Raw genomic sequence first — 25,999 nt, forward strand, 5'->3', positions numbered from 1 at the left:
AGTTATGTGTGTACGTAAGTGCTTATGTGATTTTGTTGTTTTTTGTGCTCTTCCCCTGTGTATGCTTCTTCTTTGCTTCCTGTCAGACATATCCAGTGTTTTCTGAATTACTTTAACAGTCTCTCACATCGCTGTGGAGGAATTCTGCCCAATTTTGTTTTCCAACAATGTTTCAGTTCATTGAGGTTTGCAGACATTCATTTATGCAGAGCTCTCTTAAAGTCCCGCCACAGCATCTTAATCAGTTTGCAGTCTGGACTTTGACTGGGCCACTGACACGTTGATTCTTTTCTTTTTCAGTCATTCTGTGTGTAAATTTGCTGTTGTGCTTGGGATCGTTGTTCTTTTGTATTACCCAATTTCTGCCATGTTGTCAGACAGATGGTTTCACATCTCTCTCTAGAATACTTAGTTCCAGGTGCTGTGGCTCAAGAAAAGTCCAAATCATCACCACACCACTAATTTGTTTAACAACTGCTAAGAGGGGCCCAAACCACTTCACTTTGGTCTTGTCTAACCAAAGGACACTATTACAAATTTCTTATGGTTTCCAGGAAACCCCCCAAAATGGTTTACTGTCCTGAACTTTCACATTTAGCATCTTAACTGAGCCTCAGTCTCTTCCATGTAGTTATTGAGATTTCTCTGTGCATGCATGGTCGAACCATTGGATGAATTTACTAGGACCTCCACCTCCCAGAAGACTGGCATCTGTCTTGAATGTTTTCCACTTTTGAAAATTTGTTTTTACAGTAGAATAAATCTACATTGATTGCTTCTTTAAGACCATTGCTGATGTTGTTCCTCTTTGCCCTTGTGTTAACACACAAAAGACCTACAAACCACCAAAACCTATGTTTTTATATAGGTGCTCACACTTGTTAATCAAGTGGTTTTGATAAGCAGAAACTCACTGCCACTTACCCTCTTAACTACTACAGAAGCAGTAACAATGTCCTTCACAGGATTGTACACACAAAAGTTTTGGGACACCAAGGTCTATCAAGCACAGACCATGTATCTTTGTAATTGGTGCAAAAAGAGAAAAACATGCTGTAAATCATAAAAAAATAATATCCCATTTGAATGTTTGTTTGTTTTGTTTTTTTGAGAAATGTTGCTAGCTAAATAGTTGAAAAACAATTTTTTTTTTCTTTTTTATGCTCTCTGTGGCCCCGTGGTTGCTTTGGTACCATAAGCAGCCACTTAGTTCAGTCATGCCTCAGGCTAACTGAAACTGTCGACATTAAAATGTGTCACCACTCTGAGTAATATGGGAACAATGTGGAAAAGATTAAAGGTTCATGTTTTGATATCAACATCCCACTTCATTACAATCTTAATAGGGGGTTTGACGCCTCCTTTATTCTTATGGACCTTAAAGTGTTAAGTTTTCCACCAAGTGTAACTGAAAAGTATAATCAGGCGTTAATCTGCTAGTCATATCAGCATTTCTTTTCCTTCCTGTTCGAACATCTTCAAGCATCAAAATTTTAATATGCAGCATGAATGGTTTATGTCTTTTTTTCCACTTCATTGTCAGTGACTTTCAATTTGTAACTTTTGTACCTTTCATGCATGCCACATTAGTGATGCTACTCTGGTTTCTAGACTGACCTTAAGTTAGAGTGAAGCAAAATAAGTTTTCAAAAATGTATACATTTTTTTCATGGACAATAATTCCCCTTAACATGCCATTTATATAAATGAAAAATTATATATAAAATATAGAAGTGTATCTCATTTCAAACATTAATAAAATCCACTTTAGGAGGAAGAATTCAAGGGATTTACACAAATACCACTGGAGTGTGAATCCCACAAGAAACTTTCAGTATAAAATTGCAGTAATTTTATACTGAAATTGTTTACATAGAATTTCTATTAAGTATGTTTAATACATGTTAAACAGCTCAGCTGTCTTAGCGCTGGTCTAAAAAAATATTGACTCCAGAAAACTTGAACTGACTGTCAGAAGAAAAAGGAAAATTGATGTCCACATACACAACAAACAAATCTCATTCTGTGACTAATTCACAAATTGTCTTGAGACCAACACAAAAAGATCTGTCAGTACACTCTATTGCTGGATTTCTTAGTACAAGTTTTTTTTTTCTCACCTATAATTACTTTTCTTGCTTCCCCAACATGCACAAGTGTCACATATAGTTATGCATGTGCTTAGTGGGAGCCGGCATCTTTTTGTTGTAATTGATGTATTCTGAAACAGAACAACAGACCCCTGAGCTGAAGCTTCAGTCTGGTTCAGCAAGTGCTTTGATGGGCCTGGTTGTACTTCCCATTACTTTCATGAGACAAACAGGCGACACTACACAGAATATAAAGCACTATAACATTAGAAAACACATTTGCACTCACTGGCTACTCTTATGGATGCACCTCTTCAACTGCATTTGCCAATCATATGGCAGCATTTCAGTTCATTTAGGCATCTAGACATGGTTAGGACAGCCTGTTAAGTTCAAATCAAGCATCAAAATAGGAAGGAAAGGTGATGTAAGTGACTTTGAACATGATATGGGTGTTGGTCCCAGACGGCATTACAGAAACTGCTGACCTACTGGGATTTTCTCACACAACAACAATCTCTAGGACTTACAGGGAATGGTCAGATAAAAGAGAAAATATCCAGTAAGTGTGAAATCGCTGAGTGCTAGAGCTCAGAAGACAATAGCCACACTGCTTCAAGCTGATAGGAATGCAACAGCAATTTAAATAACCACTCTTTATAACCAAGATAGTCAGAAAGGCATCTATGAATGCACAACACATCAAAATTTGACCACACTGAGAGTTACTCCTGTCATCTAAGAAGAAAAGCCTAAAGCTACATTTCAAATGGATTCACCAAAACTGGACTATAGTAGATTACAAAAATGCTTTGTATGATGTATCTCAATTTCTGCTGCAAAATTCGAATGGTAGGGTCAGAATTCTGCAGAATAACATGAAAGCATCAATTCACCCTACCACGTATCAGCAGTTCAGGCTGGTGGTTGTGTAGTAGTGTTGGGAATATTTTCTTGGCACACTTTGGTCCCGTTAGTACCACCTGAGGATCATTTAAATACCACAGCTTGTTCCTGACCATGCCCATGACCCTTTATACCCACAGTGTACCCCTGTTCCAGTGGGTACTTCCACCAGGATAACGTGCCATGTCACAAAGGTCAAACGGATTTCTTGAACATGACAATGAGTTCATTGTACTAAACTGTTTCAACAGTCAAAAGATCTCAGTACAACAGAGAACTGTTTGGATGTGGTGGAACTGGAGATTCACACCATGGATGTGCAGATGATGCATCTGCAGCAAAATTGGTGATGGCATCATGTCAATAAGAACCAAAGTCCCTTTTTTTAATCTGTGCCATGAAGCAAAAGGAGGTCCAATCCATTACTGCCAAGGTTTATCTAGAAAAGAAGTTGCCAGTGACCGTATTAAGAATTTAATGATCTTAGCAGGGTTGAAAAAAAAAACATTTTCCCACTGCGCAAAGTGGCATCAGAGTGCCGTCTTTTATATGTATATTTGTGGACGTCCAATTTTGGTCCACTGAAAAGGTTGTTTTGTAATGCCAGATGACGTTTTGTTACATCTATCAATAGACCTCCATGTCTATTTATAGTCCAAATGTAGTCGTCTTTCAACGTCAAATTTAGACTCACTTCTGTGGTACCAATTTTTCCAGAGGGTGGAGGATGTGTTTTCTATATGCTACCAGTTAATTTTTCTGTAGCTATGTTTTTCACCTTTGTATGCATTTCCAGTTATCATTTGATAAAATGACATTATTAGAAAATGATCTGGAACAGTATCCCACCTTCTGATATGGGACTAAATAATAAGAGTTACGTGTGAAGGAATGTAAAGTGATCAGCAGACAACTCCAAGTTTGCAAAATGCGCACAATGACAAAGGCTGTCAAGCAGATAGTCGAGTTCATACATACGCATTTGCACAAACTTCTCGTACTTTCCGTTGCAACTTCTCTCAGTCCAGCTACTGATCACAACCACACGTCGTCTTACAATCATGAGCTCGTCACACTAAAACAGGATACTAGTAAAGCTGAACACATATCATGCAAATGCTCTTTTAAACTTATTAAACCCATTGCACTCCTATCAAAATACTTTAACCATTATTATTTACATTTTATCATGGATTTCAATGTTTTAAATATTTCAATACATTTTAATTAGTGACCGTTTTAAACTTGTTACTTCAAATAAGTTGATTAACTGGAATAAATAAACCAGTTAAAGAAAAACCAGAAAATCAACCTTTATTAATCATGTAAATTCCCTGCACCTGTCATTAGATGTCCACATCATGTCCAAAAGAATTACCCAGTCCAAAGTTCAAATGTTGAACATCATATAATGTCATGGCTGGACACCCAAATTGTGGACCTAGTTTGGACGTCGTATAGATGTGCAGAATTGGTCATGGACTGATGGATTCATTATAGACACTAGAGATGGACCGATCCGATATTACATATCGGTATCGGTCCGATACTGACCTAAATTACTGGATCGGATATCGGAGAAAAATAAAAAATGTAATCCGATCCATTAAATATCACGAAAGCACCTCACAAAACTTGCAATACGCCGTAACTCACCTCAGAACGTTAGCACGTCGGAGCAGTATGCATCACGTGATAGAGCGGCTGTGGCATGCAGGACCTGTCGGTGCTCTGGATAGCATGTGGAGCTTCGCTAGCAACCCGGCATTTCATCTCCGACAAAGTTATCCCCGAGAGAAGTAAAGCAAGTGTGTAAGTCCATCTCTGAATGTTTGTAAAGCATTCCTGCGTTAAGCTTAACAAACGATATATGGAGCGACTGCCTCTTCTTGCTGCTACTTCAATCATGAAACTGCTTAACGATCAGCTGATCAGCTTTTCTGTCGCGAGTCCGTGTCTCTAGTTTGCTTTTGGCCCACTTTGCACCAGAAAGAGGAAACCAGCGGCTGAACAACAGAAGCACGTTTAAGCTTGATCAGCTGTTGTTAGAATGTATTTAATATTACTTTCTACTCCAGGATCTTTTTCTACGTAGCTGACGGCTGGTAACTGTGCAGGGGCGGATCTAGCAAAGTTTAGCCAGGGGGGCCGATAGGGCATTAACAGGGAAAAGGGGGCACAAAGACATACTTTTCTTTCTTATTCTCATTTAAAATGTCAAGCTTTTAATAAATAATTATCTGACACCCAAAGTTTTAATTTGATGCAAAATGAATAGAAGTCCATTACTGTATATAGTAACTATTAAGTCTAATATATATACCCTAGTAAGCTATAGTACTTTTTCCTTTGGGAAGGTACCATCTGTGCAGTCTGCAATTTTGTTGAAGAAAGATGTTGAATCTATTTAATATTTCTTGAAAAATAATTGATTTCTGTGCATTTTTTTCACACTGCATCAAATTAAGGTTGATTACGTCGATTAAGCATCATGAGGTGGAGCGTGAGGGGTGGTTCCCTATTTTTTATTTATTTATTTTTGTTGTTGCTGGGAGTTGGAACCCTATTAGTTAGGTTGCTTAATATTTATGCTAAGTACTCTTTAAAATACCAGAATAGGGAGGATGGTGTAGGTTTAAGTTTATTAGATTGATCAGTATTGCTGAACTATGAAACATTTTTTTTTGCATACAGGTATAACAGAATAGCTTTAGTGTAGTTGTTGTTTTAAACTTGAGTATGAACTTATACAAAATGCAGCAAGATATTTAAAAAACAGTTTTGTTGATTAAAAAACACTATATCGGATTCATATCGGTATCGGCAGATATCCAAATTTATGATATCGGTATCGGACATAAAAAAGTGGTATCGTGCCATCTCTAAAGACACAACCTGCACGTCTAACCAACGTCCAGTGTTAAGTAGGTAACTATTACTGTTTACTATGTGACTGCCACTTCAAATATTACATTTTCAAAATATTCAACATATTGGTTGTTTCTATTTATTAATCGTATTGCAACTTTTCCTGTCCCGGAAACCAAATCTGAAGAGCTTAGTTAGAACTACTACTGTTGTTTATTCACAGACATGACAGAGACATGTTTCAGTAAGTATTGCTGGCTATTAGTCTCCTCTATAAAGAAAAAAATATATGACGTAAAAAACAGAACACGTAACATGTCAGAGGCTAGGGGAGCAGACATGTAGCTGCCAACTGTTTTGCAAAACCGTCAATCCAGCTCAAGGCAGATAAAATCTTACTGTTAAGTTGTACAGTGAATGGCATATGAAGAACTCATAGCACATGTCCCAAGCCTACAAATAATGTGTGTATTAGATAGTTTTTGCTATCCATTGGTAAGCTTTTGTTTGAATGTGGAGATGAACTCAGATCAGGACAATTCACATTCAATATGCACTTTGCGGACGTTTTGCCTCAGGCAAACCAAACCCTTCTTACCTCCTACCCCCTGCATTTCAAATGCACAACACAGACCCTCGTCCATTCCTCCCTCTATTCCTTCACATTAAAAATGCTGCTGTGCTCGGTCTAGTGGCACATGCTGCCAGGCTTGCCGTGCAGTGAGGTTTAACAGCAAATACACTTCACTCTTCCACTAAATTCATGCGGCGTTTGCAATAGTTTATTGTAGAGTTTGGAAATCAACAATGGAGGCAGTGGGATGGGAAAAATCTTCAAATTAGACTGTTATATAGGATTATACTTATATGTATCACAAACACAAAGCTACGGTGGGGGAAAAAAGCATTTACCTTCCAGAAGAGTAGATTCTAAGTACAACACTATACCTGTGATTTAGTACATTTACATAGTGGACCCACATATTGCTGCGATTCTGTGGCTTAGTGGCTTTTCTCCTGAGTCCAGCACACAGACATTAAGTCTGGTTAGTCCTAGCAGATTGACCTTTGAAGTGCACATTGAACTGTAAAGCAAAGCAGATGATTAAATCAGAAAGCTGTCTTAGCTTATCATTATAACAGTGAACACAGAGAAAATAAAAATCAGGATTACCGCTGCACTGCACACATGGAGAAATGCCTATTGACATTATTGATTATGAAACCACAAAAGAGAGTCTTTAAGGCACAGCCTCTTTCATTATGTAAAATATTGCCTTTGTCTCTTCACATCATTACTTACAGGATTACATCCAGTTGACTGACTGTAGCCTTTGAAGGGCTTTAATTTCTCTGGGCACTTTTGTGTTTGATCAGAAAACTTGGCATTTTGGATACCCAGCATCTGAGTACTCGAACTGTCTTGTAGCAGCTGCCAAGACATACCCGAGCTGCGAACATACTCTGATCATAAATTGTGGAATGGAGGGGGGGTAAACACGAGAGGACATGAAAAGCGATGCTTGTTGTTGTTTCAAATAATGGCTTAAAATACCCTTGATGCTCAACTGTGGCCGTAATGTGATTTAAGTGAGATGCAAAAGGCCTGAGGGCAGCCTGACGTGCCCTGGCAAATACATGTTTGAAACTTGTTTAAGTGGACACAATAGAACAACAATTACCTGAGTGAACAAATGTCTTGTTCGCTCAAGCTCTCGAGTCCATTCAGCTGCAAATGTGAAAAGGAGAAAGTTGAACAACTTTAAAAAGGTGAACATGACGAAAAATGAATTTATGTATGAAATGAGATATTCACATTATAACTCTGGAACCTTGAGAATCTTTAACTAGAGTTTGAAAAAGACTAAACTATGCATGAGTTAAAATCAATGAGTTTTGATTTAGTATTCAATTCTCGGTATTTGAAATCAATTAGAAACAGTTTCAGCTTTCTTTACACATACCTCTTTAATCAGTGCTTTCTTTCAGGAAGAGGCTGATTATATGACCTCCTCTAACAAGATATATCAGAACCGCCGCACTGTATTAAACATGACTTCAGGGTTTAATGAAGAGAAAACGGGTTAAATAAAAAACACTTTTCCTTTTAAAATTTTGTTTGTAGCAAAGCACTCTGTATCATAAATACCAGCACCGGGGTTTACTGCTTTGGAAACGGGTAGATGTAATACATTTTAATTTGTGCATTTTGCTATGATACAAGTTGTGCTATTAGGGATTTTAGTTATTTTTTTAATTTAAAAAAAATTACCACTTTTATATGGACACAAACTCTTGTATTCATGTGATATTAGATAAAAGCTCTCCTGGATGAGTGTGCAAGGATACACAGAAGCCTTGGTGTGTCCTGCAGCGGTCTGGGCTTGATTCTGCCTCAGGCCCCTTGCTGTATGCCACCTCCCCTCTCTGTCCACCTACCTTTTCGCATGTCTCTGCTGGCTTTGTCAAACAAAGACTCAAAAGGCTTCCCAGCCACATTTAAAGACAGTATCGTGTTTTTCACACTTGGCCTTTTAAGCTTTTATGTACACTGACCATGTTTATCTTATTCTCTGTAGGGCTGCTTCGACGTGCGGATTAGAAAGAGGCGTCAGTCCCCCTCCACTGTCTCCTTTGCTGCCACAAACAAACATTTTGCCTGTCTTGTTTTGAAGTTGCTTGCATGAATACAGTTCTGCACATCCCTGTAACACCTCCCTCCTTTATCCTATTCTCATTTTCTCATCCTAGATTGCCCTTGATTTTTCAGGGCTTCTCTGTTTCACCTCCCTCCTCTTTTCGCTTCCTTTCTCCTCCTTCTCTTGCAGCAAATCCCTTGCTTCTTCCACCTCTTCACCCACTGCTGCCTGAAGGTTTTGAGAAATTGTTACATAATGCACTTCAAATTATCACAATGCATGCATTATGGATACGGGTGGGGTGGGGGGTAGTGATACGGCAGACACTACAGGATTTGATAAGGAGTAAAGCAATGAAATTACCAATCACTTGCTTTGCAGATTAATTGGGTCAATCTATCATGTTCATGGTTATTGAGATTAAAGGAGATTGTTCTGTCAGTTGCTGCGTGCGCGTGCGCGCGTTCATGCAAACTACTGAATCATCCCCCATCTCAGCACCAAAGTACTGATAACAGCTGGGTGATTCTGATGACACATGACAGTAGTTCTTACATTGTCTTGGCTGCGCCTGTGAAACACAACATCACTCTCCTACTTTCCATAGCAAGGGATTTCAGTCCTGTTTGTCTCTTATATAAACACTGGGCTGTCTTTCTGTATTTCATAGTCCGTGTCCTTGTAATTTTTCTGTTTTTGAGCTCTTTCTAAACCGCTCTTTCCTTTCGCATCTCACTCTCTTGCTTTCTGTCTGCTTGCTGCTCTCCATCTAGATGGTCTGAGGTCCTCCTGTTTCCTTTATCCAGCTGTCTGCGTTCAAGGGAATTATGGAATTCATGCTTCACCCAAAAGAGACAGGACAGTGCCTGGGCACAGCTCTGGCAGAAGTAGATTCCCAGAGCACTTAATGCTGCAGAAAACATCCCCAGCAGTCATGTCCAACCTTCACTTCTGCCTAAATACTCACTGAGTCGGACAAAAAAAAAGAAAAAAAGAGAAACAGAGAATCCGAATGATGAAAGAATTATATGCCAAAGCCCAGCACACATACAGAAAATCCCCCGAAGCCCCATAGGCACTCTTTTTCTGTGCATTATAGATCAGTGGTAACTCAGCTCCCCTATGGATTCTACTTGAAATTACATGAGGAACTAGGCTTAGTGGCTAATATTTGTCACAATGGGATGTAAGATGCATGTTTCCAAATAAGTTAATATAAAATAAACAAATTGTTGCAAATAAAACTAGCAACAGGGCTTTGCACCTAAAATCTTCCTTTAATCATTTTGAGCTACAGTTTAACATTGCCCCATTTTCATCTCTGTTATCGCTACCTCTCTGCCTGTTTTTCACCATCTCCTCTGTTGTACAGGTTCCATTAGGGTGGTTGGGAAAATGCTATGAATCTACCTTCATCTGTCTGCCTTTTCAGAACTTTCTTTTTTTCTTTTTTTTCTTCTTTTTTTTAAATCTGTACTCCAGAAAGCTGAGAAAGCTTTTCAGGATTAAACAAAATCTGACTGAACTGACAACTTGTTCAGCTTGCTTATCTCCTGTTTTGATTTTAATGAATTAAAATCAAACACCCAAGTGCCCCCATGGCAAAAAACCTTGGTTGGATGCATAAATTATGAGAGGAACGAAAATGAACCAAGGATCTAAAGATGCCTACTGGGTCTTGTTGGAAAAGATGGGCCTAACTACTGTATTTTTTTAAAGCAACGAATGGAATATTAAAATCTATATAATCTAACAAGAGATGAGATGCTGGACCAGAGTAAGGGAAGTTTTAAGTAGCTAAAATTTTAGGATAGAAGTTAAACTGCATACTTTTGTACGTTTGCTATTTCCCTGGAGTGTAACTTGACCATCAGGCTTTTATATTATTGTTGCACTTTATATTACAGCTTGGTAATGATGTGGTAGTAGTGGAAGCAATATTTGTTATAATATTTGTAAGTTATTACCACTTAAATACCAATATATATAATAACCAAATAATGACGAAGTAATAGTAAGTCTAGTTTAACATGGTGAGCATTTTGTGGCTAACTGAATCTTTTAAGCTGGAGGAAGGAAGAATTGTTTATGTAATTAGCAGAAAATTAACCATATATACATTCACAGATGCTTAAATTCAATTTATCACTCAGTAACACTTATATTATGTACCCTGATTACTTTTAGAGGGAGACTGCACATTTACAATGTTAGTTTTCTACCAAAGGTCTTCCAGGTAACAAGCTTCATGGTAATAAGCCACAGCATTAATTATAATATTTAAACTGTTATGCTCAAATTGAAAGGTTACTGGGGACAAAATGCAGTATTAATTTCAACATTAAAATGTGGTAACACAATACAATTTTTTAATCATCGATTATTACTTTGATATTACAACTTTATTACATACATAAATTCTAACTGACATCGCTCTTTATTGCTTTATTAAATAAACATACATTTGTTTCAACATTATTTCTCTAGGTTCTGACCCTGTATCACTCAATTAAATAATCTTCTATGTAATATTATTCTAGAAAGTGTTACCTATCTATGGATGACATTATACATTGTTACCTTGGCCTTAATAGCTGAGTTAGTTATTATATGTGATCAGAGGCATCACAAGTTCAAAATGGCAAACATTTCAGTTCATTACCAAAAAGCTTGCTGTGTGTGAGGTGAGACCTCTACCATGTCCAAGTTTCCACTCTACACAAGTAAGAATGTACATAGTGTTCTTCACAAAAGTCTGCTAACATGAGTGTGGAAGCAGTAGGTTATGGTTAAGAAACAAATGAAGCAGGAAATAAGGGTTATAATGAAGGGTCAAGCAAGTGTGTGTGTGTGTGTGTGCGTGTGCGTGTGTGTGTGTGTGTGTGTGTGCCTGCAGTTATTCAAAAATGGTTATATTACATTTTCATATCTATTCTAAGTTGGATGATTTATTTTGAAAATAACTGAATGCGTCACTGTGTGTTCATATATCTTAGCCTAATTCTCAGCATTTATCAAACAAATCACTTGTGAATGCATAATGGAACTCTTTTACTTTCTTCTTTGTACAAAAAGGAGGGATGTCAGTCTCAGTTCTCTTAAAATCACCGTATGCCATAGCTGTTAATAGCCTATTGCTCAGATTGACATTAAATGCTCATCTGGTAACAATTACCAGTATAGACAGGACAGCAGGACAGAGTTAATATTCAGAGAGATTGTCTGCAATAGTCTGCCAACAGCTGTATGTCCTGTCAAAATGTCTTTGCACAAGACAAAGAAATCCCCCATACTTATTCAGTGGGACACACTCTGGATTAAAGTGTCAGCTGAATGCCTAAAAATGTAAAGATGTGGAGTGTAGACTTGGGAACTGTCCAATAAATTAAAAAGCTGAGGTTGTCCATTAGCAGCTTAACAGAAGTTCTCTCTCTGTCTCTCATCTCATTTCCTACGTCATTCATGCAGACCTATTTGCAAACTTCTCGGACAACTCATAATCACTACATAGAGCATCTGCGCACCTATTTGTAGCCAAGTCCCTAACCATGGCCACAAAAACCGGTCAGCTCCAATGTCAGGAAGACATTTGCCTTTGCAATCAAATTGTCTTAAGAAGTGTCTGAGCTTTCAAAAGTATCTCACAAGAGTAATTGTAAATTTACAGGCTTGACATTTCTCTCTCTCTCTGTTAAAGTCATTCCTTAATCATCTTTTTCATGTCTTATCACTGTGAAAACAGCCAACTACATCAAAGCTATGACAGAGAAGTAGTATAATTAAGAATAAGAGTAGATCCAACACAGACAAACAGAAAGGCATAGAGTATATTGAGAGGTGGTTTGAATGCTTTAGCACCATTAAGAGCGGAGGGGACCAAAAGACCCAAGGCCATTCTCAGTATGGTGTATGCCAAGTTCAGACTGGCATTCTTGGAACTTCAAGCTTGATGAGTTCAGCTTGGGAGTCCAGACTCCCAACAACATAGTGGTGAAGTACTCTATATGCAGTTGGAACAGCAGTGCTCTCGCTGACATTTCTGGCTCAGATGGGAGGCACTAGACTGCACTGCACAATTTGTTCCCAAGTTTTCATCCTTTTATTTCCTTAATATTATTTACATCTGGGTTTTTATTTCAGTAAAAATTCTATTCTTCATGGCCACGGATCAACCTTGCATAAATCTGTAGATTTGTTTCCGCACATAATATTTTTCAGCTCTTATAATACATTAAAATCAGGAGACATACTTGGCCAGCTCACAGTTTTTTCATGTGTGGTACAGTGTTTGAAATCATTGTAATGTTGGAAAATGTTTTCTTATTTCAGGATTTGTAGTTCATCTTCATTCATTCAGTATTCAGGTATACAAACTTGCAAACCACAGTGCCATTTATAAATGTAATTGCACATATAGCCTTTGTATTCATGCATCCCTTAGCAGCACGCCCGAACTTCCCTGTTTCACCATCAGCATTATGCAGTCACTGTGGTAGTCCTGGCCAGACCCATGCCAGAAATCCTGCACAATTCATTTTGGTTTCATATTGCCAAAAGTGTGTTGCCAATATTCATCAGGCTTCCTTTTATGTGCCCTTTGTGCCATTTTGTAAACAATGGCTTTCTTCTTGGGCACTGAGTATAGAGGTTGACTTCACACAGTGGAGGGGAGAGGGAGGGGAAACAGGAGGACAAAGGAGGGGGGAACAACTAAGCTGTAGTGCCTCTTCACCTCACTGTACAATACCTTGTGCAATACTTTTTGTAAATAGTCAACAGTGCAATAGACTCAATACTTGAAATGTGCAATTCACTTGTATTTTTATTTTTTATTCCTATTTATTCTATTTATCCCCTTTGTATATTTTATTTATATTTGTCTCTGTATTTATATATGTGTGTGTGTGTGTGTGTGTGTGTGTGTGTGTGTGTGTGTGTGTGTGTATATATATATATATAACAGTTCTGTAACTGTAACTTTGGTCGTTGCTGTGCTTTTTTTGGAAGTCGAATTTCCCAGAGGAACCCACCCGAGGGATTAATAAAGTTCTATCTTATCTTATCTTATCTTAAATACCAATTCCCACAGTCCGAAGCACCTGCCCATGAATTTTTTGGATTCAGGGTTGTGTAAGCAGCAAATTGTGTGTGACAGCATTTTTAGTGAACAGCCTCGGCACCTTCTGGTAGCATGGCTGTTCTGGCTTCTGGTATCTGGCTCCCTGATAAGTCACCTTAGGTGACTGTGGATCTCAGGAGCTGTCCAACCATTGGCAGAGGCAACCATGATGTGATGTTGGAAAATCTCTAATTTTTTCACGACTGATATTCCATCTTAATTTTATTCAGTATTCAGGTATACAAACCCGTATACCACAGTGCCACTGAAAAATGGAATTGCATGCATGTCACACATGGACAAAACATCCTCACACTTTGCTGATGCATTTATTATTTTTAAAGCCATTATCATATGAGCTACTATTTCAGTGATACAGTAAATATGTGGAATCAAATTGCAACATTTATAAGCTGTACTTACAGAATAGCAGGCTCCATATTAGTTCATTCTTTCATATGTAACACATGTTAATGTATGAGTTATGAGTATGCTGTGACCATAGCAGACAACTTTCCTTTTCAGCATCTGATTTACTGTTTATAATTCTGCTTTTTCAAAAAGCATCTAGACTGCTGTCATGCTGTCTGTACTCTTACTTGACTGCTGTGCAAAGGTAAATAAAACTCATAAAGGTAACCTGCCTGTGTTCACCTACATTCATTTCAGATTTCCACAGCAGCCATTAGTTTATAGTGGGATACTTGATTTGGACTGTACTTACATGTGCACACTTTTAAATGGACACTGAAAAAAGTTCACAGGAGCACAATTTCAGACAAAAACACAGATTTAGACAGAATACAACTGGTTTTCACAGTTCGCTTCGATGTTTAGAGGTAGACTGAAAGCAAATTGTGTAAAACTTCACTGGGTAAAGGGTGTTTTCTTCCCCCAAGTATTAACTAAGGAATACTTAAGCATTATATTTGTGCAAGCAGTGAGTTTTAGAACGTAGCAAGAGAGGGAATGAGAGAAGCAGGAGGAGATATGATGTAAATAAAGTCTCTTTGAAGAGAGTCTCTGTAATGTGTGATCCTGTCTAACACTCTTTGAAGGCTTGCAACACCTAAGTGCCTTCAAAGACAAATCTCAGGCGACAAAAGCCTCTGCCCCACACAAGTACAGCAGGCGCTTTTCCGTGCAAACACACACATTCCTACAAAACTGCACAATATTACAGTTGCATTTCTAGTTAACTGTATTTTCCTGAACAAGTGATTTCATATGAATAAAAACTTTTGTTTTACTGGCTTGTGATTGTGTGCCTGTGGCACCTGCTTGTCCATACACAATAGCCAATGATGAGAGGGAGAAACTTTAACATGGAGGTGCCTGAACAGACAAGACACAGAGATAATTGACAGGAAAGAAGTTAATGCGCAATCACTTCGCATTCCACACACGGACTGGTTGCATGAACAATGTGCTTCCAAGTTCTGATTTGTATGAATAGCCGATATCTTGATGCCTTTTCAGCCAAAGAATAATGAGTCTCTACTATTCAATTTTCTATGGGGATGCATACATCATATACGTGGGTTGGTGAGAGCTAGTCGTCAATCATCAACCAAGCATCTTATGAAAAATTACTCTCAGCTGTCAGTATACTTTGTTCACTGCCACAGGGGAGACTTATGCAAAGCCATGACAACAATGGTGAGCAATCGTGCGCTACCCTCCTGCTCCTGCTGTGGCTGTGAATATACCACTGTTAGGTCAGGTGTTTTCCCATCTAAACTGTCGAGTGGGTTATTTCAATCTACAGGAGCCATCCTTCGAGTTCACCATCGTGGGTTCAGTGTGGTTTTTGAACTGCTGAGTGGGCTGTCTCAGTTGAGAGAGATCAGCTTTAAGGCAGAAATATGCACATGCGAGTGGCCAAAAAGAAGAAGAAAACAAAAATATATGGGAAGACTAACCCCTACCATCCAAGTACATCTTGAATAGAAATTAGAGATGGCACGATACCACTTTTTTATGTCCGATACCGATACCATAAATTTGGATATCTGCTGATACCGATATGAATCCGATATAGTGTATTTTTTAATCAATAAAACAGTTTTTTTAATATCTTGCTGCTTTTTGTATAAGTTCATACTCAAGTTAAAAAACAAACAAACACTAAAGCTATTCTGTTATACCCAGTGTTGGTCAAGTTACTTGAAAAAAGTATTCAGTAACTAATTACTGATTACTTCCCCAAAAAAGTAATCCCATTACTTTACTGATTACTTATTTTCAAAAGTAATTAATTACTTAGTTACTTAGTTACTTTTTAAAAACACGATTTACAACCTGAAGAGGTGATAAAGCGATAGATCTTTCAGCCCAATTCTACTTTTTCTACATAATCCATCATACAAAATGTAATCAAATGGAAAAGTGTATTTTTTTAACTTGTTTTATTAGTTTTAATCTTTTAACTTTATGCATCAAGCAAAAATTTAATTGTATGCAACATTCTCTGACTTGAATAAATTAGTTTAACATTTAAACCTATTTTCTACACATTCCAGCACATAAAATAAAATATTTTGTGTGTTTACACTCACTCTTTCAAATAGATGCAAGTAAAACACAGCAGAAAATAAATAAAGTCAAAGACTCAGCGGTCCTGTTGCTCTATTTTCACCTGTAAAGCAGGACTTCGGTAGGCGGAGGTTTACCCTGGTGCAGGTGTGCCGCGGTCAGTTGAAGAATCCGCGAGTTTCTCTGTGAGTTTCCCATTACGTCGTTGCGCACTCGGTGCTTGCTTGGAAGTTTAGGGGGGTTTTTCGCTGTAAAAATAAGTTTTCTTCCCACGCACGATGGACACTAATGTTTTTGTCACTTTTTATGGAATCAAACTCAAAGTAAGGTCAGTACTTCCACGCTTTAAATGCTGCACGCTCATACTCTCTCCCACAATCGATATGTGATCCACTGTTGATCTGCACACAGCTGTTGTCACTAACGGCGCACTCGCTTACGTCACTGTCATGAGACATTCTCGCACAGCGGGAGGTGAAACGCTGCCTGAGGGAAGCAAAGGACACCTACAGGAGGAAGGTGGAGCAGAAGTTGGAGAGGAACAACATGAGGGAGGTCTGGAATGGTGTGAAAACCATCACAGGCCACAACACCAAGAAAAGCACAGTGGGGGGGACTGTGGAGAAGGCAAACGAACTTAACAACTTCTTCAACAGGTTTGACCAGCCCACAACCCCCCCACCCTCACCTTCACTACAGAGTCCAATCCCCACTCTCCTACCTCCCTCGCTTCCCCCCCTTCCTGACACCATGACACCCCCCTCCTCCAATCCCTCTCTCAGCAGCAAGACATCTCCCCCCCTCCCCTCCTCCCAAACATCTCCCAGTGTCACAGTGGATCAGGTCAGGAGACAACTGAGGAAGCTTCGCCCCAGAAAGGCAGCAGGCCCAGACAAGGTGTGTCCTAGGATGCTAAAGGCGTGTGCTGCTGAACTTGGGGAGCCGCTACAACGAGTCTTCAACCTCAGTCTGCGACTGGGGAGAGTGCCCGCCCTATGGAAGACATCCTGCATCGTCCCAGTCCCCAAAAAGAACCGGCCCAATGAGCTGAATGACTTCCGACCGGTGGCACTGACGTCACATCTTATGAAGACTCTAGAGCGGCTCTTCCTCAACCTCCTCCGACCACAGGTACAACATGCCCAGGACCCACTACAGTTTGCATACAAGGCGGGTGTCGGAGTGGAGGATGCCATCCTGTACCTCCTACACAGAGCCCACTCACACCTGGATGGGGGAAAAGGCACGGTCAGGATCCTGTTTCTTGACTTTTCCAGTGCCTTTAATACCATCCGGCCCTGTATGCTTCAAGAAAAACTGAACAGGATGGAGGTGGACCCCTGCCTGGTGGCTTGGATCTCCGACTACCTCACCGACAGACCACAGTACGTCAGGCTGAAGGACATCACGTCTGACACAGTGGTCAGCAGCACAGGAGCACCACAGGGAACTGTGCTGTCCCCTCTTCTCTTCACCCTGTACACCTCTGACTTCTGCTACAACTCTGAATTATGCCACATTCAGAAGTTTGCAGACGACACAGCCATCATGGGGTGTATCTGGGATGATCAGGAAGAGGAGTACAGAAGTCTGGTGAGGAACTTTGTCGCATGGAGTCACACAAACCACCTGCAACTCAACACCTCAAAGACTAAGGAACTGGTTGTGGACTTCGGGAGGTCTAGAGCAGGTCCACTGCCGGTTCAGATAGAGGGGGAGGAGGTGGAGGTGGTCAACAAGTACAAGTACCTCGGGCTGTGGGTGGACAATAAACTGGACTGGTCATGCAACACAGAGCACCTGTATAAAAAAGCACAAAGCCGACTGTACTTCCTCAGGAGGCTGAGGTCTTTTAACATCTGCAGGAAGCTCCTGAGGATGTTTTACCAGTCGGTGGTTGCTGGAGTACTTTTCTATGCTGTGGTGTGCTGGGGGAGCAGCACAGCAAAGAAGGACTCATCCAGGCTGGAGAAACTGATCAGGAGGGCTAGCTCTGTGGTCGGCATGAAGCTGGACACTCTGGTGACAGTGGCAGAGAAAAGGACATTAAAGAAACTGATGGACATTATGGACAATGCCAGGCATCCTCTGCACACGGCCATAAACAACCAGAAGAGTCTGTTCAGTGACAGGTTGCTTCTCCCAAAGACAAGAACTAACAGACTTAAAAACTCCTTTGTCCCACACGCCATCAGACTGTTTAACTCCTCCCTGGAGGGGAGAGGGAGGGGAAACAGGAGGACAAAGGAGGGGGGAACAACTAAGCTGTAGTGCCTCTTCACCTCACTGTGCAATACCTTTTGTGCAATACTTTTGTAAATAGTCAACGGTGCAATAGACTCAATACTTGAAATGTGCAATTCACTTGTATTTTTATTTTTATTCCTATTTATTCTATTTATCCCCTTCGTATATTTTATTTATATTGTCTCTGTATTTATATATATATATATGTGTGTGTGTGTGTGTGTATTATATATATATATATATATATATATATATATATATATATATATATATATATATAATATTCTGTAACTCTGTAACTTCTGTCGGTGCTGTGCTTTTTTGGAAATCGAATTTCCCAGAGGAACCCACCCGAGGGATTAATAAAGTTCTATCTAATCTAATCTAATCTAATCTAAAAAAATCACGGTTTTAGTAACGCAGTAACGCAGCGTTACTACGGGAAAGTAACGGTAATCTAATTACCGTTTTTGCAATAGTAATCCCTTACTTTACTCGTTACTTGAAAAAAGTAATCAGATTACAGTAACGCGTTACTGCCCATCTCTGGTTATACCTGTATGCAAAAAATACACTGCACCCAAAATATTTCATAGTTCAGCAATACTGATCAATCTAATAAACTTAAACCTACACCATCCTCCCTATTCTGGTATTTTAAAGAGTACTTAGCAGAAATATTAAGCAACCTAACTAATAGGGTTCTAAAACTCCCAGCAAAAAAAATAAAAAATAGGGAACCACCCACCCTCCACCTCATGATGCTTAATTGACGTAATCAACTATAATTTGATGCAGTGTGGAAAAAAAATACACAGAAATCAGTTATTTTTCAAGAATAATTAAATAGATTCAACATCTTTCTTCAACAGAATTGTAGATTGAACAAATGGTATCTTCCCAAAGGAAATAGTACTATAGCTTACTAGGGTATATTGGACTTAATAGTTACTATATACCAGAGGTGGGACCAAGTCATTGTTTTGCAAGTCTCAAGTAAGTCTCAAGTCTTTATCCTCAAGTCTCAAGTCAAGTCTCAAGTAATGTCAGGCAAGTCAGAGTCGAGTCTCAAGTCACTGGTGTAAAAGTCCGAGTCAAGTCACAAGTCTGAAACTTTGAATTTCAAGTCCTTTCGAGTCTTTAAAAAAAAATAATGAAAAAATAATGTTGCAGTTATATGCTAAATGTAAATATTAGACCATGTAATTTTAAAATCTGTGTTTTTCTCAACACATACAAAATAGTGAACTTAGAAAATATACACAAATTGTGAAATTGCACCTCTTTAAAATGCAGCTCAATTAAACTTAGCTCCAAGAATAATTTTCACCGACAGTTCTGAGATAAGCTGCATGTTATTCTTGGATGCGGTTGTAGGACCAGCTTTAAAATCGCATGACAAAAATATCATACACATTAAAAAAACTGCATCACCAACGTAGCCTGGAAAACATTTGCTAGTTAGATGAAGTCAGCTATCTCATCGTAGCATATTTATATGCATATTTATAATTATACGGTTCTTGGAGTGAGTGCATACACTCATGAAGTTTAGTAACTTCAGGTCACTGCAACAAGCCCAGGTACAGTTTACTGACGGATGGGTACAGGACCTTGAAATGCACCGTGTAGAACGAAAGACCATCGTACGTATCATAAGTTTACCAGTCTCACAAATCGTCTTCATAAATACACATTCGTTAACCGTTTATTAATAGGACCTTTGAGCTCAACGGTAATTAATTAGTAGTGGAAATAATTTCTGGTAGCATCACAGAAATGTAGCAGTGACAATAATATTGTATGCTGTAATCGTACTGGGCAATTAGTGATACAAAAAACCTGTTTTATCCTGTGAATAAAAGTATATGTTTTTGTCAATGTACCATAATAACAGAAGCGAAACGCAATATTGTGTCAGGACAATTCACTATTTATGCACAATAAATAAAGGAGCATAGCGCGACAATTTCTGTTCAGCGCCAGACTTGCTTGTAACCTATATCACTAATTATGTTATGAAAATGACGTATTAACTACTAAAAAACACTGACCTTTGTGTAAATGCTTGGAGCAGACTAACCTGTGAGCTGGAGTGTTCTGGGACGTTATATTTGATCTTTGAATGGCTGCGATCCAGACCATCCGTCGCGTCTTTGTTACTTCGGAAACATGGCTTGAACAATTTCTCTTCAACGACGTAATCCGATAACAACCGATCTCTCTACCCGTCGGCTTCCCGTGGCTGTCATGCGACCGGCTATTGCAGTTAATAATACAACGGCTTCTTGACATTTTTGTGTTTCTTTTTATCGCTGTATAACTGATTTTAATTGAAAGCCTGCGTGCGCTAGTACCTCTTGCCACGAGTTCCCAGAATCCTTTGCGGTTCTACCCGTGAATGACGTCACATTTTCAATCTCTATATAATATGCATGTTAAATTTTATATTTGGGGTAAAATATCAAGTCTTTTCAAGTAAACCGGTTCAAGTCCAATTCAAGTCCCAAGTCATTGGTGTAAAAGTCCAAGTCAAGTCACAAGTCTTAGAACATTTTTTCAAGTCAAGTCTAAAGTCATAAAATTAATGACTCGAGTCTGACTCGAGTCCAAGTCATGTGACTCGAGTCCACACCTCTGCTATATACAGTAATAGACTTCTATACATTTTACATCAGATTAAAACTTTGGGTGTAAGATTCGGATAATTATTTATTAAAAGCTAGACATTTTAAATGAGAATAAGAAAGAAAAGTATGTCTTTGTGCCCCCCTTTTCCCTGTTAATGCCCTATCGGCCCCCCTGGCTAAACTTTGCTAGATCCGCCCCTGCACAGTTACCAGCCGTCAGCTACATAGAAAAGGATCCTGGTCTAGAAAGTAATAATAAATAGATTCTAACAACAGCTTATCAAGCTTAAACGTGCTGCTGTTGTTCAGCCGCTGGTTTCCTCTTTCTGGCGCGAAGTGAGCAATAAACAAACAAGAGAGACGGACTCGTGACAGAAAAGCCGATCAGCTGATCATTGATCAGTTTCGATTGAAGTAGCAGCAGGAGAGGGAGGGAGAGAAGAGGCAGTCGCTCCATATATGGGTTGTTAAGCTTAACGCTGGAATGCTTTACAAACATTCAGAGATGAACTTACACACTTGCTTTACTTCTCTCTGGGATCACTTCCTTGGAGATGAAATGCCGGATTGCTAGCGAGGCTACAAATACACACAGCCGCTCTATCACGTGACCCGTACTGATGTGCTACGGTTATGAGCCGAGTTACGCCATGTCGCAAGTTTTGTGAGGTGCTTTTTTGATATTTAATGGATCGATTACATTTTTTTATTTTTCTCCGATATCCGATCCAGTAATTTACGTCAGTATCGGACCGATACCGATACGTAACATTGGATCGGTCCATCTCTAATAGAAATTAAGCAATTTTTAATCAAGCGTTTGATATATTGTCTTATGCTAATGGGTGTATATGGGGAAATTGCTGGCATGTGATTAATCACAAGATGTGCTGATTGTCCTTGTACAAGCAGTTGTTGTTGTTGGAATTGTAGATGCGCATTTTATACAATTAAAAATTGATCCATTTGGTGGGATCATGCCTCCTAATCCCCCTTTTCCAGAAGATCCAAGCCATTTGAAAGCCTATATGAGAGATTTCCACTGGACAAATGACAGTTAATGTTTTATTCTCACTGGGGGCACTTGACTGCATGCACTCACTGCAGATTTTCTCCTAAGTGTACACCAAAGACTGATCATGCTTTATATTCAAAAGGGTTCCATCAAAGTAATGCCTGAGTCACTGTGGGAAAACAGCAGAGATGAAGATATCCAACGTTTTCTGTGGTTACAGCAGCAGCCAACCTTTTCTTTAATAGGCTATAATCTCTGTTTTATTCTCTCAACAAGTGGGAAGCCTTCTTTTTGATTATCTAAATCCTCTGAATGCTGCTGTCACTGTGTGTAAAGTTTAATAACATAATGATTATGAGGATATCTATAGGTCATGTCTTGCTAAAAGAAATGATTCATGCTGGCACCCGACTTGTTACTTCTTAATTTTCTGAATTCTGCTTCTTGATAGCTTCAATAAATAAATAACCTTGATTAGATTTAGCGCTATGAATCCAATGAACCTAACCTAAACCTCTATTTAAAAAAATTGAACCTGAAGACAGGGTTGCATTCAAATGCTCCAGTGATCACTGTGTATATCTGAGTGAAAGAGAATACACCCAAATGGAATAAAAAACGTCTTCATGAGAAGCCCTCATATCCACTCGTGGATGTGAGGGCAACTTCATTACGTGCTTCAATGAAAGTTTGTAGTTGCTTTGATAAATCCTAAGGGTTTTTTTCCTATTGACTAATAAGGGGGAAATGAGTCCTAGTTGCTTCCTACTGGCTGAAAAATAGTTGCTGATTTACAGATTATGCAAATAAATGCATACTTCCTGCCCTAATTGTTGCCTGATAAAGCACAAAATTGCCAGTCAGCACTGTGTGGCAGACTTCACTGCATAAAATATCCACCTTGGCAAGTTTTTAATCTCAGTCTCGTTCTTAAGCATTTTTTAAAATTTCCATTAGAATAAAATATTAGTTTTCAGTTCACAAAAGAAGCATCTCAAGCTTGTAATAAATATGGAGAATTAGGGAGAAACCCAGTCACATTAAAAGTTTGAATGAGTCACTAAAAATTTGTAGTTATTCATTTCATTTATAATTGGATGAATTAGAGGTCCAAGAGTACTTTTGTCCTGCATGCAGAGGCGCCTACATTCACAACAAAATAAGTTCATCAACACCATTATAGCAAGCTTTTCAGAGGGACTCCTCTGCTTATTAACCAGCCCTTTCATAGTAAGTGTGACTCAGAGTGCCGGTGAACTTTACTAGTAGAGCGTGTAAGTGTGGGAAAAGTGGGATGCCAGACTGTCAGAGTAGCTTTAACAGTGCAAGCTATCAATAAGAGCTCCAGTGGCAGCTTAATTCATCTTACACGACATTTACTTGAACACACTATTCCCTAACTTGAAGCACAGGTGAAATCTGTGCCTGTATCATTTCTGTGCCCATCTGCACCTACTGTAAGCATCCTGTCCATGTGCCTGGCAGCTTTTAATCAGCATCAATGTATTAACTGAGCTTTACCAAGATGTTTAATTTGAAATCAAGTTAAAAATCCAAAAGAATCAGGTTAAATTGGACAGTACCTAATGTGAGTTCAGTTTAGTCACTGATTTTTTATATTTTTCCTCAAGGTAAGGCACATAAAATGCACAGTTTACTAGAGTAATTTCTTTTGTTGTTGCTCTGATGACAGTGGCACGGAAAGGCTAAGTGCGCTCTGAGGTCAATAGGTTAAAGAAATGCGCAGAAGCAGCCCGAGATTAAGAAACGTGCGGGATGAAACAAAAACAAGATTTTATATAACCAGTGTTCACCCCCGAGCAGATGTCACACTCAGCATTGCCTACGTAACCTACATCATTATGCAAACTCTCGCTAGACTCCAGTAAGTTGTATCTTTTCCATCTGGGTTAATGGCGAAGTATTGTTAGTTCTGTGATCACTGATCATGTGGTTTGACTTTGTCCGACCTTTGCGTCCTTTCAGACTATCGGAATTGGGGGAAAAACTCCTACCCGCGTTCCTCAGCTTGCGGTTCCTGAACACCGAGATGATCACCAGCAGGTTCCCCAGCACGTCAACCACCGTGGTGAAGATCAAAACACTGGCCAGGATTGCAATGACCCAGGCGGGGCGGGCGGTCCCCTCTGTGGCCAGGGTGCGATCTAGCTGCCCCAGCCGTGGCTCTGTCCGGTTCTTTACAAGTGTTAATGTGTCCGGCATCACTGGCCCACAGCCCGAGCTGCTTTTGAATCGCCGCTGTAAATTTATGTCCCGCAGGTACCGTCGGTACCGGCGTGTCCTAAACGAAACATTAAGCGCACCCTTTCGAGTTCCACAAGAGCCCAACGAGAGTCTGCCACTTAAAGGCGATGGGAATGAATTGCCGGGCTATTGTGCGGGAATCACGTGTGGCATATAAAGTTACACGTACTCTCGGCTCTTTCTTATGTTCGCACAAAAGTCATCCATCCACGTGCCACGGGCAGCTCGGACACGCGGCGGTTGCCACACCTTCTCTCTGGCAATGAATGCAAATTATTTGTCGTTCAGAAAATAGTCCTCCAGATAAGGTCCAGTCCATTCATATTTTAAATCTCCATCCTCGTCAAGTGTCCCCGGGTTGCTGGCTGGCATCTCCAAGTCTCCTCCTGCATGTGCCCACGCGGGAAAGAAGAAGGCTATTTCTTCAGATACATATATATATATATATATATTTTAAAAAAATGCCAAATCATCGCACCGCCGGCGGAAACCTCATTTAATTTGCTGTTCTGGGAACACACGCGTGAACAAATTGCCTTCCCTGACCGTTTGTGTTGTCCTTGCCATGCTCTGAACTACGACGCAAACGGCGCTGTCCGTGGCGAGGCGGCACTGTGGCAAAACATCAAATCCACAGACTGAGCACGAGGAAGACACGGCTTCACGGCTTCACAAACAACGTTTGTGCCTTCCACTGGGCTTTATGCGCATCTCCATTTCTCACTTTCACTCTTCATCTCCTAACCTACTTTGCCGAGGCATGCGTGAAAACAAAGATTTTCCCTCATTTTCCCCTCTGCCTATCCCCAGCGTGACATCCCAGAATCTGTCTTTGATCTCAGCACAAAGCTTGGTTATGCTCTAAGTGTACACACAGCGGTGGGTCGGCATGGGAAGTCCAGTCAGCACACACAGACTTGTGTGAGGCATGCGTCGTAGGCAAACGACAAATTTGAAAATGTAATGATTGTTTTTTCTTTGTCCGAAGTTATTCGTGTGCAAGTACAAATATGCTGTTGGCTTTTGAGGTATTACAATTAGCATTTCCATGCAGCTGGAGCCAGGCTATATAATTGAAGCCTTTCATTTGCAAATACGGTGCACTATTGATTGAACCAATGTCCTTTAGTAGTGTCTCTACTGAGTGCCACTTATGGACTAAGCTATAATTCACTTTGTGCACAGTGCAGTAACAGTAAATGGAGGTTGCAGGCTAAACCCATTCATCCTTAATAACACGGGTAACAGTGCAGTCAGTCTCTCCATCAGATCTGGTGGATTCATATGTCATCAATACTTTTGGTGACACATTGAGGACAGTGCCATTCCACTTGTTTAACTCTTCACTGCTGGGCGAATGGATGACCCTGATGTCCTCAAGCACAGCAGCAGGAACAGATTAGAGCAGCCCAGTGTCATCCTCAAAGCAGTATGATGAGTTCCACATGAGCCTGATGTGATGACCAGGAGACAGACAGCTCTGGCAAGTGAGGTCAGGGCACACAATCATACGCTTTGAGTATGTGAATAAACTCGATAGAAGGGACAGTGACTGAATGAATTTATAATATTACTCACACCAGGAAAAGAAAATCTATAGTCTTGATGGTACAGACCACAAAACATCTAAATCTGCTAATTGAAACTGCAAATCCCCGATAAGACTGCGCTGACTGTGCTTCACA

The 25,999-nt window shown here is 39.7% G+C and overlaps 1 protein-coding gene across 1 annotated transcript in view; it reads right to left on the reverse strand.

The window, feature by feature from the left end:
- Positions 1-25,210, reverse strand: part of mtnr1bb (melatonin receptor 1Bb) — a 61,846-nt gene extending 36,636 nt beyond the window's left edge. The window contains exon 1 of the mRNA XM_086308797.1: positions 24,065-25,210. Within this exon, the coding sequence (XP_086164923.1) occupies positions 24,065-24,272 (208 nt within the window). The 5' untranslated portion in view covers positions 24,273-25,210. The remainder of the gene's footprint in view (positions 1-24,064) is intronic.
- Between the last annotated feature and the right edge of the window lie 789 nt (positions 25,211-25,999).

Source organism: Aulonocara sp. 'chitande type north' Nkhata Bay, linkage group LG10, assembly GCF_057382095.1.
Source record: "Aulonocara sp. 'chitande type north' Nkhata Bay isolate Kocher_YH1m ecotype deep benthic linkage group LG10, A_spYH_male_GT1.1, whole genome shotgun sequence".
In the NCBI taxonomy this organism is placed as follows: domain Eukaryota; kingdom Metazoa; phylum Chordata; class Actinopteri; order Cichliformes; family Cichlidae; genus Aulonocara; species Aulonocara sp. 'chitande type north' Nkhata Bay.